The sequence below is a fragment of the Ascaphus truei genome, chromosome 1 (genome assembly GCF_040206685.1).
Source record: "Ascaphus truei isolate aAscTru1 chromosome 1, aAscTru1.hap1, whole genome shotgun sequence".
Taxonomy (NCBI): Eukaryota; Metazoa; Chordata; class Amphibia; order Anura; family Ascaphidae; genus Ascaphus; species Ascaphus truei.
In genome coordinates, this window is record NC_134483.1 from 408,319,676 (window position 1) to 408,333,133 (window position 13,458).

At 44.6% G+C, this 13,458-nt stretch overlaps 1 protein-coding gene across 1 annotated transcript in view; it reads left to right on the plus strand.

The window, feature by feature from the left end:
- The first annotated feature begins 783 nt into the window (after positions 1-783).
- The window catches only part of LRBA (LPS responsive beige-like anchor protein), a 608,431-nt gene continuing 595,756 nt past the window's right edge, over positions 784-13,458 (plus strand). Inside the window, exon 1 of the mRNA XM_075613691.1 lies at positions 784-1,207. Within this exon, the coding sequence (XP_075469806.1) occupies positions 1,013-1,207 (195 nt within the window). The 5' untranslated portion in view covers positions 784-1,012. The remainder of the gene's footprint in view (positions 1,208-13,458) is intronic.

The window sequence follows — 13,458 nt, forward strand, 5'->3', positions numbered from 1 at the left end:
ACTCCCCGTTATGACAGACAAATGGAACACCGCACAGGGATCTGAATAACACAAGTGTACTTATAGAACAACCCCTATCAGTGAGACTCGAACTAAAGTCTACGGGGGTTATTTATTAAACTGCGATAGTGCCAACCGCACAGAAACACCCATTAGGGTCAATAAGAGTTTCTGTGCAATAATTCCCCCAATAGGTTTTACAAATCAGTAATACCGCCTCCAAATCAGTGAGACTCACAGGTCCTTTCATTGAGCCTGTAAAGTGCTACGAATAGTGCCATGTACACTCACATAACAATGTACACATGATTAAAAAAAATGAATACATTGTAAACAATAATATTATGTCCGTGTTACCTAACATGGGTCCTGTTTTACTTACATGTACATAATTGTGTAATCTAAAATATGATAGTTCATAATAAGTATATTGAATTGTATTCAGGTTTGTCACGTTTGATAAACCTCACACCATGATTTAACGTCTGACAAGACGTTGCTCCGCCCACCCCGCGCGAGGGAGATTGGCTCGGGACAAGCCAGGTGTCTCACCGGCTCGAGCCCTAACCGGCCCTACCCTCATTACGTCACCGCAAAGCACCTACCTGCGGGGAGGAGGAAGAGGGAACCAGCCCGAACACTGGAAAGGCGCTCGGCGGTGACCAATTGGGATGTAGCAGCCGCGGAAGGGACCAATGGAAAAGCAGCACTTGCTGTCACACACGGCAGGCAGCCAATGGCGTGCTGGGTAACTCTCCCCACCGACCAATGGCTGCCGAGAGTGGGAGGGGCCATGCTGCCACTTCCTAGGACGCAGTGAGCGGAGGTCTGGCTGATCCCGGCGCACTTGACAGGAGGGGGATTCCAGCGCTGATACCGTCGAGTCCGGTCCAGCTTTCTCCCCCCCCCAATCCCGTACAGAAGTCTACGTGTTTCCGATTGCGGGGCCTCGGCTCCTCTCCACCTTCCCCGGCCGCCGGGGGCGCCGCGGGCCCTGTGTCCGTCCCTAGCCATGGCTGGTCAGGAGCGGCAGGTGCCGACAACAGGTGAAGAGAGGAGCGGGCAGGGCCCCGAGCCTGGGGGAGCCCTGGGGTTAGGCCCCGGGGTACCCATAAGGGGGATCCGCATGAAGTTCGCGGTGCTGAGCGGGCTGGTGGAGGTCGGGGAAGTGAGCACCAGGGACCTCGTGGATACCGTGTTTAACTTGGTGAGTGCCCTGTACCTCCTGCTCACCCATACCCCGCCACCTGCTCACCCATACCCCGCCACCTGCTCACCCATACCCCGCCACCTGCTCACCCATACCCCGCCACCTGCTCACCCATACCCCGCCACCTGCTCACCCATACCCCGCCACCTGCTCACCCATACCCCGCCACCTGCTCACTCTCCTCATTCATACCCTATCCCTTATTCATACCCCACCCAGACCCGGCAACCTGCTCACTCTCCTCATTCATACCATATCCCTTACTGGCCCTGCTCACTCATAGCTCACTCATAGCCCACTACCAGCTCACTCATAGCCCACTACCAGCTCACTCATAGCCCACTACCTGCTCACTCATAGCCCACTACCTGCTCACTCATAGCCCACAACCTGCTCACTCATAGCCCACTACCTGCTCACTCATAGCCCACTACCTGCTCACTCATAGCCCACTACCTGCTCACTCTCCTCATTCATACCCTATCCCTTACTTGCCCTGCCCACTCATACCTCCGCTCTCTACCACCAGTTTGCACTTCTCTCTCTTACCCCTTCTAAAAACCCCATGCGTGCAATTCTGATCCGTTTCCCACTGCCTGGCTTCCTGGTACCCATGGAAGGGCTATTACCCCGGTCAAGCAGGCCATGCCATCTGCCCCTTTTTGTCACATGTATATGTTGTATTCACATTTTCCCTTTGGGTTTTTTTCTATTGTAATGCCTTTATTTCTCCGTATACACTTGGGCAATGAGACATCTGGTGTTTTGAGATGATTATTATTTCTTGTGCACTGGGGAGGGATCAGGTGTAACACATCTTGCATTTACTTTATTTTTTCCCCTTCCCCCTTTGGTGTTGCAGAGTTCCTGCCTCAGGGTTGAGTAGTGGTTGGATCAGCAGGTGCACTGATATCTTTCTCTTTGCAAGTGGTGTGAACAGCTCATTTGTACAGGGAACACGAGCAGTGCAGTTATTGTCTTGTGCCATTTTTAAAACGAATTTTATTTAGGGTCACAGGGAAAAACCCCAAAACAAGTTTAATTGAATAAAAGCAAGGAATCTTATGTGTACGTTCAGTTTTGTGGAGAAGTGATATGTTGTAAATGTGTTTCAGGCCCCAGATAGGACATGTGAGTGTAATAGACCATATTTCACTAGGTTTCATCTTCGTATTTTAGACATACAACACTATATTGTTTTGTGGTTATGGGAGCGCCCTATATAAGTGTAGCCCCCTTTCCCCATGACTAAGGGAAACTGTGTGCTGCTATACCTGTTTGCTCACAGGAGGCCAAAGCCTCCGCCGCTGGGAGCCTGGGGTGAGTCATCAGCACAGCGCCTCCACTCATGAGGGATTCCAGCGTTGGCAGGATAACCCCTCACAGGAACCAATCACAGTAACGAAGAATACACACACAGGTATATAACTAATGTTTACTGACACACACGCTATAACAACAATGGTAACCCACAGGGTACACCCAATAGCCCAACACTTGGTACTTCCCCCAAAGTACAGAGGGTAAGGTGGCACCAATAACCCTGGTGTCCTTCCCAATGTCAGTCCCACCCATTATGAGGTAGCGCTACCCCTGTGAACCGTTGGTGCAATTATACCTTCCTGGGCACTCCTGTACCCAGGTACAGCTGATGGCATAGTATCAGTCTGGTCCCACGCAGCGGGGCCTCTGACACCAATCCCCTCACGCCTTAGGGTCCTGATCCGCCTAGTGGGTGAGCTTCAACAGGAGTGGCTCGCATAATTGTCTATGTGGCCGGTGGCCTGGTCCCACACCAAAGGGCACCGCATGGCCATCCGGTCACCGATGCAACAGCACTAATAGCAATAGAGGAGAGCATCCCTACCTGGGGCATTCCCTACAATACTTAACTGAGGTGACTTAGGGCCTAGCTGGGGCCGAAGGGGCAAGTCTAGGCCTAGTCCAGGGAAGCACTGCTCCTTGGACACTACCTGCTCCGTTTCCTGCCTCCGTCAGACTGAAGCGCAAAGTTCCCTGCACGCCAAGGATATCCTGTTCTCTGCTGTAACTCGAGCCCTATTGACTGGGACTCCCCATGTGGTGTTTACCTCCCAGAGGATCTTGGGATTTGTAGTCCCGCGTGGTGCCTTGCGGAGCCATCTAAGATGGCCGCTGTACTTCTTTCTCTGCGCTTGTGCGCCTGCCATTCTGTGCATGCGTGATACTTAAGATGGCTGCCCCCGCACTCCATTGCAGGTCGGAGCTCCAGCAGCACAAACTAGCAGTTCCCCTCACTGAAGGTAAGGAGCGGTACTCTGCTACATACATGTTTTTTTTTTCTCTTTTTGTTCTGTACTGTAGTAAACTGGTTTTAACACCAGTTGCAAAATGTGCTCTCGTGTTTCCTGTCTCTAACACCAGAAGGGTTTATGGTGTTGTAAACCTCAGAGGGTAGCTTATTGGCTCGTGCCATGTCTCTTCTTTAACATTATAAAGGTCGAACCAGGAAGTGGATGGGCATGTCACGTGGTGATTTCTATGTTTTTTCTTTAACACCTTTTCAGTGCTGATTGGATACAAAAGTGTTTTGGGGGAGAAAACTAAATCTGTGATGCACAGCATTATTTCTATTGGTCATGATGGACAGTGACACTGAGCTTACCCCTCTAAAATGTTGTGCAAGTATTATCTGCTTCAGTGTACTTAGTAAAGGGATAGCGCATATATTTCTGTGCGCGCAGTGAACATATTTGTATTTAAAACCAGCATGGATTTGTGTGGGCAACCTCAAATATAGACAATGGCTACAATTGCCTTTCCCACAGTTTGAATCGTAATCTAAAACCGTGGGGTAACGCCTTTCAGTGCAAAAGAAACAGCATTATAATCCGTAATATATTTACTCTGCTTGGCTGCTAAGTGACCTTGTTTCGTTCGAAGTGGGGAGGCAGGTTGAGCCATAGAGGGTTGAAAACATCCCTTGGGCGGTAAATTTTCCATCATTGTGTTGGCCCTTTCAGTACCAGATGAGCCTGGCCCTCTAACTGGTTTAATCTAGCTTGTTCATGGGGGGGAATAGCTGACAAGAGGATTACTAATTCTTTGTTCTTCTGGTTAAGAACACACATCTCAATATTAGACCTGATGAAGGGTACCTGCTTTCAACAGCTTTCATGAAAAGGTCATTATGTGCACTACAAGAGGGGAGACATTTCCTGTATGGTTTTGTGGTTGGGGAACAGTTTTCCTGTCCTCCACCTAAAAGGAATACGGGCGGCATTGAATATGAACTGAGCACCCTGAGCTTGGCAATAATGCAATTTCAGTATATGTTGGGTTTATAAAATCCCACTCTGGCACACACTTTTGGTTTTCTTTTTCAAGACAAGGTCTATAATTGGATAATAGGTTGGTAATGGGATAATTTACCTTGCCTATGCTTAAATGCAAATGCTTGTACCATACAGATCTCTACCAGGTTTGCTATGGTGAGGTTTCAGAGTACTGTACTAATATCCTGTTAATTCTCAACAGGAAACACTTTTAATCATCTGTATCTTCTGTCAATTTATGGAGGTGGTTAAACGTGCAGATCCATAACTGAGAATGCAGGGACCAAAAAAATATATATTCCCATGAACAAAGTCCAAATTGCAGGTGATTAAATGTAAGAACTTGTAAAGTGGTACTTCCTGTCAGTTTGGGTGACCCTGTATGACTGGTTCATTGTTTGCTTGGAAGAATTTACAGAATGGAACATGTTTCACTAGCCACAGACCTTTTCCGTGTAATTTTTTTAATAATTGAAGTGACATTTGGCTCTTGTGTATAACAAAACTGTGGCTTTCACACTAGAGCAAGTTTTTTTTATTATTTATTTTTATATTTTTAATTTTATTTTAAATATAGCAGTTGGGTACCCTTAAATTGTCTGTTCATTGTTGCACCATTTTATCCGAGTGAGATCCTTAGGTGTTGGGTAAGGTGGTACTTTTTACTTGAGAATTTGGATCCAGTCCAATAATATGCCCTGCACAAGAAGTGATATCTTCTTCTGTTTCCTGAGTCTGGTTTCACAAGGCAGTGCTGCTACTCAACCTTTTGAATAATGTATTAAGGCTGCAGTATTAACTTGGTCTTTTTTTTTTTTGTTCTTACAAATTACTTTGCAGCAATGTGTGTGCAAAAATTAGTGCTTTATATACATTCTGCAGTAGTATTGATGATGTTGCTGACAGTGTGGGAAGAGTAAAGTTAAGTATGTTCATGACCCCATTAATGCTTTTGAATGTAGGTCCTGTCTGCTGGTTGCCCCTCTGGGATGCAGCAGAACTAAAGACTAAAATCTTTTGTGGGGGTTATTTTGGAAACACTTTGTATTCAGTAGGGGCATCAAACCCCAAGATTGGATACAATAATCAAAGTAAGCCACAGGCTTTATTAGAGGTGCTTTCTTCCTGCTCGGGGTGCTTGCGGGGGGAGGGGAAGAAAGGGGTTCACCAAAAACCAAGATGTCACTGTGTTAGTGGGAGCATAAGAGAAGGTACAATGAGCTGCTTTAAAAAAACAAACCAAGAAAAATGTGTTTTACTTATTTCCTTGTGATTTGTCCCTCCCTTTAAGTTGAAGCTAGGCTTGGCTGCCATGTAGCGTTAGCTTTTTATCTATGTTAGGGTTTTGTCTTGGGGTAGTGCTGGGGTTCTTGTTTAGGGCTACTGTTATTTGCTTGGGCTTTTGTTGTAATGGTTAGATTCCTGATATGGAGTAAATGTAAGAAAGTAAATGGAAAAAAAAACCCCCTAAAAATATTTGTCAACAGCATGCACATATAGATGTCTCTCTAGCACGCCATGTTGAATTCTGTTTTTAGACATCTTTACATTTTCATCCTGATGTAATTACCTGAGGTTAATAGCTAAAATTCCAAAACCTATAAATATAGGATAAGTAGCTGTCTAAATTTAGCATAGGTTGAACTTGATGGACGTCTCTCTCGTCAGTCTCATCTACTACATAGTACTATCAACTATGTATAGATATGCTGCACTATAAGATTGTAGTGCAGAGTTGGGAAGGTTATTTTGGGTTGCCATGTTCTGTAATTTTTGTACAAGAAATATACAAATAAGCCTAATATTGGGTCATGTTTTATGTTGAAGTAAGAAATGGGCTTCTGCGCCTTTATTTATATTTATAGTTTTGTAAAGCTACAGCGCGGTGCAATGGGGATATAGAGAATTGATCATTACAGAAATGGTTATATGCAAAAAGGACAAAGCTGCATAAAGAGTTAGAGATCCCTGCTTGTGAGCACTTACAAGCTAGAGGACGTGAGGGACTTTGTTTGTTTTTTTCTTTTTCTTTTTTTTTTTTTTAAAGAAGGGCAAAGTGGCTGCTTATTGTGGGATGGAGTATACCTCAAGGTGTAGTCTAGCCTGACAGATGATGCCGTTAAGATGTGAGGGTGTTGCATAGCGTTTCTATTGGTCCAGCCCCACAGCCGTTCCCAATGGGGTTGGAGGGGGGGGGGGGGGGGGGGTGGGATGTTGGGATGTTGGATGTATGCCAGGTAGGCTTAATTGAAAAGGTGTGGTTTTTTTTAGGGAGGTTTTTAAGTGTCGAAAAACTGGGGGAGAGTCTGATGGTGCATTTATAGGGACTTCCAGAGAGAGGGGAGAGTCTTGTAGGAGGGAGTGAGTAGGTGATGGGTCAGGTTGAAAGGCAGAACGTAGAGGGCATTTAGGGATATATTTTGATGAGTGCTGAGATGTAAGGTAGGGAGTGTCCTTGAGAGCTTTGTAAGTCAGAGCTAGGGTTTTCAATTTGTATTCTAGAGGATATGGGAAGCCAGGGTAAAGGAGCAGCAGAAGTAGGGCAGGGAGTCAGGTAGATTAGTCTGGCAGCAGTGTTTTGGATTAGTTGGAGTTGGGACAGGTGGACAAGGAGAATGTCAACTAGGAGGTTGCAGTAGTCCAGTCGGAACAAGATTCGAGTGAATTAGGATTTTTGTTGCATCATGAGTCAGAAAAGGGTGTAACTTGGCAATATTTTGGAGGTGGAGATGGCAGGACGTCATGAGGGACTGAATATATGGAATGAGGGAGAGCAGTCAAAGATAAACCCCCTGACACATGCTTGAGGAGTTGATGAGATTGTGGTGTTTGCAGTGAGGGAGAGTTTGGTTGTAGGGGTGGCAGTGAAAGGGGGGGGGGGGGGAGTGTTTAATTATGCTTTGGACATAAGCTTCAGGTAACGGTGGAACTTTCAGCAGGCGATTGCACACAGACAGTTGGGAAGAGGTCAGGAGAGGTAAATTTGGATGTCATCAGCATAGGGCTGATACCGAAAGACAAAACATTGTATTGGTTATAGAGTAGAGGTGTATAGTGAGACCAGCAGAGTGCCAAGGACAGTGCATTGTGGGACCCCAACAGTGAGCTGCAGTGAAGATGAGACACCTGAGAAGGAAACACCGAAGGAGCCTTTAGGTAGGACGTGTACAAGGATAAGACTGCGTTATGGAGTGTTCAGGAGAAGGGAGTGTTAACGTTTTGAAGGCAGCAGAGAGTTCCAGGAGAATTAGTGAGAAGTGACCTGTAGGCCTCGTCCATAGTGCAAGATACGGAGCGAGCTACATAGCTCACGCTATAAACAAGTGTGTATTCCAAAGCACATGGCCATAGTGAGCGCGAGCTTGCACATGAGATACAAGGATATAAAAAGCAGGAGGCTTGTTTACTATTGCAGCAAGACCTGTTCATGTGAGCGGCTAACAGCCAATGAAAATTTAGTAAGCTATTCTGCCATGATACTACTCAAATTACTTTTTGTCAGTTGAGTTGTGCTTGCTTACTGTGAGAATATGGACAACTATTGAAAATTTGATTTCTGAGGTTTTACAAACTTGAACCTTTAATTCATACCATGGCAGCAATATCAATGATAATTTATGGAGAGAAATTTCTGATGTATTGTCCGTTACTTGTATCTAATTGTTAATTTCCTTTTTATTTTTCTGTGGTGTACAATGATTATTTCAATGCATCACGTATGATTTTTTTTTTTTAACAAGGTGTGTGTGTCTTCTGTAAATTGCATCGCATTATGCATTTTATTATTTGCTAGAGGCGTGTTCTCATGCATGACACTTCCTTGACGCCCCCCCACGTCATGACCGCGCTCGCTTTTCAAAAACCTATAGTCCACACATCACCGGAGAGGAAAGCTTGCGCGAGGCAAGTAGCGCTCGCTTTCACTATGGACAAAGCTTTACACTTGGCTGTGAGTAGGTCATTGGCTACTTTTGTTAGTGCGGTCTCCATGGAGTGTAGAGGGTGGAAACCAGATTGCACAGAGTCTAGCAGGCAGTTGGAGGAGAGAAGGTGAGTCAGGCAGTTGTTTACAGTACAAGTAGCTTGGAGGCAACGGGGAGAAGAGAGAGAGGGAGGCTGGGTCAAGAGAGGGTTTCATTATAATGGGTGTGATGAGTACGTTTCAAAGAAGATGGGAATGTGCCAGAGGTGAGAGGTTAAAAAGGTGAGTTGGGGTGTGGCTTAGTTTTGAAGAGAGGGAGTGGAGGAGATGTGGTGGGATAGGTTGTAGGGTGGGCAAGAGGGGTGCAGAGACCTGTTACTCAATCAAAGGGGAAAATGAGATGAGCGTAAATGTAAACTATTTAATGCTTTTGAACTGAAAGGAAAGCCTAAAAATATAAGTGACACGGAGTTGTTCAATATACTGATGATAAAAATGTTTATCACAGTTACTATTATCGACTTTTTTTTTTTTTTAGTTTATTTTTTAATTACGGTTTTACGGCATTACCGTCAGATCAGTCAGACATGGAAGTAATACAAGTTTTAAGGACAGCTAGTGAAAGGCAATTTTTAAAGCCGAATCTATGCTGCTCGTTGCCTGTTTGACATATACAGTATTTTGTTTACCACCTTTGAAACTTGAATTCACCCTGAGCTGAAATGCAGCGCTCGGATCTACAGAGACCCTCTGCGTACTGAGACTTCATGTTTCAAATTCTCGCGAACATTCTTGTCCGGGAGATAAAACCTGGCCACTAGGGTCAGCCTCACTCCTGTTGCCGTAAAAGCATTGTAACAATTCAGTTGCCTATTGGTAGCCACACAGCCATCTTTTTGTATCTTGACAATCTGGGGCCTATTTTGAGTGCTGCAATTGTTCTTCTCCAGGAAACCACCTAATCCATATAATGGTGAAGGATTGTAAAATAATTTAAATCTTATATGTGCTTTGAGATGAGGGAGCTGTTACATTTCTCACTTCATGTTTTGCCAGCCCCGCAGTTTCAATCCTAATTTGTTTACGCAGCCAGCATTGTAGTACTGTCACAATTTGGTGCTTGATTTTGCTCACTCTACACACGTAATTCAAATGAAGCAATCCAAAAAAACTATTGCAATGTTTGATTCATGCTTGCATGAGGGCATGCATACAAACAAAAGTATACCTACAGACTAAATGCCTGCAATAAGATGCAGCCAAGCTCTAGGGCTATACCCCTTAGGAAAGGGAATTAATTGGGTATTTTGAAGTCAGTGCATTTCATAACTTTTAATTTTTTACTTGTTTGATACCACACTTTATTATGTATTTATATAGCGCCCACAGTGTACTCTGCACTTTTCAAAGACACCATACAGTACTAGGAAGTATAACAATATGCAGCAACGTCGGACAATAAGAGGAAATCCCTGCCCTGATGAGCTTACAATCTAAGTGGTATGTTGGGAGAATTAGGCAGCAGGTAAGGGAATAAGTGCTTTTAGATGGCAGTGCTTGGCCACAATGGTTGGTACGAGTGTGTGTGTGTGTGGGACAGTAGCTATATGTCCAGGCTATTGGAGAGTTTTTAATTTAAGAGGTGAGTTTACAGGTTTGTCTTAAAGGTGGGGAGAGACGGTGCTTGGCATATACTGAGTGAGGGAGTTCCACAGGGAAGGGGCAGTGGGGAAACATGTTTTAAGGTGACAGCAGTAGAGGTGAAGGGTAGACTGTTATGGGTAGAGTGCAGGAGATGAGCAGGGGCATAACGAGAGAATAAATCTGATATGTAAGAAGGAGCAGATTAGTGGAGAACCTTAAAGGTAAGGAGGAGAACTTTGTAGGTAACCTGAAATTTGATGGGAAGCCAGGAGAGGGATTTTAAAAAGATGAACAAATACTGTTTTGGGAGAAAGTGAAATTATTCTTGCAATCGAATTTTGGAATGATTGCAGGGGAGAAAGTTGAGGCAGGGAGGCCAGTATGCAGTATGTTACAATAATCCAGACTGGAGCAGGTAAGGACATGCATTAGAGTTTTAGCAGTAGATTGACGGTGGAAAGGGTAGATCTTGTCAAAATTGCAAAGGAAGAAGGGAAAGCCATCCCATGTATTTGAAGGGTAGAGTTAAATGCCACTCCTAGGAAATGTCCTTTAGCGACAGTATAACTGGTAGTACAGTTTACTGTGATGGAAAAGGGGGATATTAGGCCAGATCTATGGTCAAATATCAGGAGATCGGTTTGAAATATTAAGTTTAAGGAGGCAATCCGAGACTGGATTGCAGGAGTGAGGATAGTGGTTGACAGATCTGTATATAGATGATACCGAAGGCCAAAAGATGAGGTCACCAAATGAGTGTGTTTAAGAGCGAAGAAGAGAGGTCCCAGAACAGATCCCTGAAATACATCAACAGACAGATCAAGAGAAGACAGATGTTGGCAACAGAGACCGAAATGTACAAAGGGAGAGGTAAGATGGGAATCAGGATAGTTTTGAATATGTAGAAGAGTAATTGACAGTAACAAAAGCAGCAGAGCGATCAAGTATGATTAGTAGGCAAAAATGACTTTGGTATTTTGCTTTGTGTAGATCAGGGTTGCGCAATAATTTTTTCCCTGCGCCCCCCTGCCGGCTCGCCCCCTCTCCCTACCTTGGCACCGGCGTTCTGACGTCGTGGCGTCGTCACCCCGCAGCGGCATTTGACGCCGCATTGCCATGGCAATGCGTCTCCAGAAGCTGTCTGAGCCAAGCTACGTTAAGTTTAGAGGCCATTGCCGCTTTCCCGGCATTTCATTTAAATGCCTTCGTAGAAGTGTGCAAGGCCTCTGTTAACCCCGCGCCCCCCAGTTTGCACGCCCCTGGTGCAGATCATTGGCTACTTTTAGTAAGCACAGTGTCTGAGTGAGCTGTGCGAAAGACAGATTGTAAAGGGTCCAGGAGGGCATGGGAAATGAGGAAGTTCATCATACATGAGACGTTCTAGCAATTTTGGAGGCAAAAGGCATGAGAGATACAGGGCAGTAGTTAGTAAGGTACATAGGGTCTAGGTTGTTTTTGATAACACGTGTGACCACTGCATGCTTAATGTAAGAGGGGATGGTGCCAGAGGTCAGGGAGAAATTGCAGATGTGGGTGAGAGTAGGGAGTAAGACAGGAGTGGGATCTGATGAGGTGTGAGGAATAGGATCAAGAGGGCATGTGATAGATGGAAAAGAGCAGATTAGCTTAGGGTTGCGTGATTTACCAGTATAATACAGTAGTAACACCTCTGTTATAAAAAAATGACAGACGATTTGTCTAATCGGCCAGAGAATTTACCTAAATTACCCTTGATTATGAGAAAATGACAAATTATATAGTCAAATACGTCTGCTTAAGTTGGATGTAGCACTAGGGCTGTTTGGCTTTTGTTATATACAGCAGGGCCCCTGGTATACAGCGGGGTCCGTTCCAGAGGCCCGCTGTATAGTGAAAATCGCCGGAAAGCGGATCCGGCGATTTTCACTTCTGCGCATGCGCAACCTATGGTATGCGTGCGCAACCTGCAGTCTGCGCATGCGTGACTGGAAATCCAAGATGGCGGCCCCCTTCTCGGTGCCGACGGATAACGGAGCGCCGAGAAGCGGGACCCTGCTGTACATGAGCTCATAATCCTACTAGCACTTGATTGGGCTTCGGCGTGAGACCAGCCGATAAGACTGTCGGTTGAATTATTGCACTCTGTCATCCCCCAACTACTAAAACTTAAGTATCCTGATAATTTAACTGTAAGAAAAATACTTCACAATGTATTGACATTTATGTTGAATATTTTTAAAATTAATTGCAGTTTACAATAAAGTAATCAAAACACTTCAATGCTTTTAGTGTATTGTGGTGTTTTTTTTCCTTTTTTTTTTTTTTTCTACAGCTAAAAAGATATTTATCGCGTTGTATATAGTTCTTGATAAATGTCATATTGTTGTGGTGAAATATTTATCGCCCAACTTATAACAGCTTGGAAATTCCAACTCTGTAACAGGAGAAATGATGTCGCGTGGGTTAGGTAGGAGCAGAGAGGAAGGGCAAGGGACAAAAGGAATCTCTTATGATAACATATGGACCACAAATGTCTGTTAGCATTTTTATAGGAACCAGCCGCTTCAGGTGGGAATCATTGTAATGGTGCTTTTACTTTGTATCTACTTTAAAAGGTGTTTCCCCACTTGGAGGACGACTAGTTTTTATAAAGGGGTGATAATCTCTTAAGGCAATCTGTGTGGGCTCTCTGGTTACTCTCCTCCCCACTATGTGATACGATGTAGATGTAAGGGTATGTATAATCGCCCCTTATGTTCTAAAAGTTCAGGTTCTTCAGCGTTCTGACTGGGGTCCTCACTGGGAGTCCTAGCAATAGGACGTATTAAGACGTGCCATGTCACTATTGTTGTATTTCAATTAGGAACATGCCTTTTTAAGATGGTGCCAGTTAGTGGAACTGGGACTGTAAGTTGTTGGAGAGGGATGCCATTTGTTTGAGTCTAAAACAGTTGCCCATAACACAATCTGACCGCGACTGTCCTCACGGAGTAGCTGACATTGCAGCCCATCCAGCGGATTCTACTTGCAAGTGACCCCCACAATATCCTCTACAATGGGCCCTCAAGCTTTGTACCTCACAAGCGTAGCAGTGTGAGCTCAAGGGGATGATGTCCAGAATATTAATGTTTCCACGAGTTCTGTCCATATGCAACGAATGGTAATAAAGCACCTTTTTGTTTTATAAAAGTTCCTGGCGCTCGTCTTTTTTTAAAAATTTTTTTTCCCCTACCTGTTTATTCACACTTGGCCTGCACCCTGCAAAGGCCTGAGATACCGAACACTGCCCATAACTAATTAAATAATCAGGTATTCTAATTTTGTGTTTTCTGTCTTTAATGTAGTGTTAAAGGCCGGATGTGTCTCGTGTATTATCAGTTCTATCGCTA